Genomic DNA, 510 nt, shown 5'->3' on the forward strand with positions numbered 1-510 from the left:
TATATATATATATATATATATATATATATAGCTCATTAACATAGGACGCCTACATTTTTAAATATCAAAACCTGTTCAATATTAAGCGACTGCGTCTGTACACAGGAAAAATAAATATAAAGGTGGTAAAAACCAATCATAAAAGAGGCCAATTACATTCTAAAGCAGTGTTTAAATGTAAAGGTCAACGAAAAATTGGGAAAATTATTATAAAAAATTCAAGTACAACATTTTTGGTTTTGGCTAAACAGAAACCTTCACTAATGTGAAATTCAAGGGTAAAACAAAAGTGTAGCATATGAGCTTTTAGGTGATTTCTGTGTATGTTTGTGTGCACCTCAGGCAGCAGCTCCGTACAGGAGTTTTTCCGGATCATGAATCGTCAGTTCACGGATCTGGAGTGGATGAACATCCGGAAGGCCGGATCGGACTGGGACCAACTGGACATGTTTTATAGGCACTGGGTAACTATAGCAACCACTGCTTCCTGTAGCATCATCATCATCATCA

General features: G+C 36.1%; 1 protein-coding gene across 1 annotated transcript in view; it reads left to right on the plus strand.

Moving 5' to 3' along the window:
- Nucleotides 1-489, plus strand: part of LOC107578190 (L-aminoadipate-semialdehyde dehydrogenase-phosphopantetheinyl transferase) — a gene marked incomplete at its 3' end in the record, with an annotated part of 5,641 nt that extends 5,152 nt beyond the window's left edge. The window contains exon 3 of the mRNA XM_016264171.1: nt 343-489. Coding sequence (XP_016119657.1) covers nt 343-489 — 147 coding nt within the window. The remainder of the gene's footprint in view (nt 1-342) is intronic.
- Between the last annotated feature and the right edge of the window lie 21 nt (nt 490-510).

Source organism: Sinocyclocheilus grahami, unplaced genomic scaffold (genome assembly GCF_001515645.1).
Source record: "Sinocyclocheilus grahami isolate Dianchi unplaced genomic scaffold, SAMN03320097.WGS_v1.1 scaffold9262.1, whole genome shotgun sequence".
In the NCBI taxonomy this organism is placed as follows: domain Eukaryota; kingdom Metazoa; phylum Chordata; class Actinopteri; order Cypriniformes; family Cyprinidae; genus Sinocyclocheilus; species Sinocyclocheilus grahami.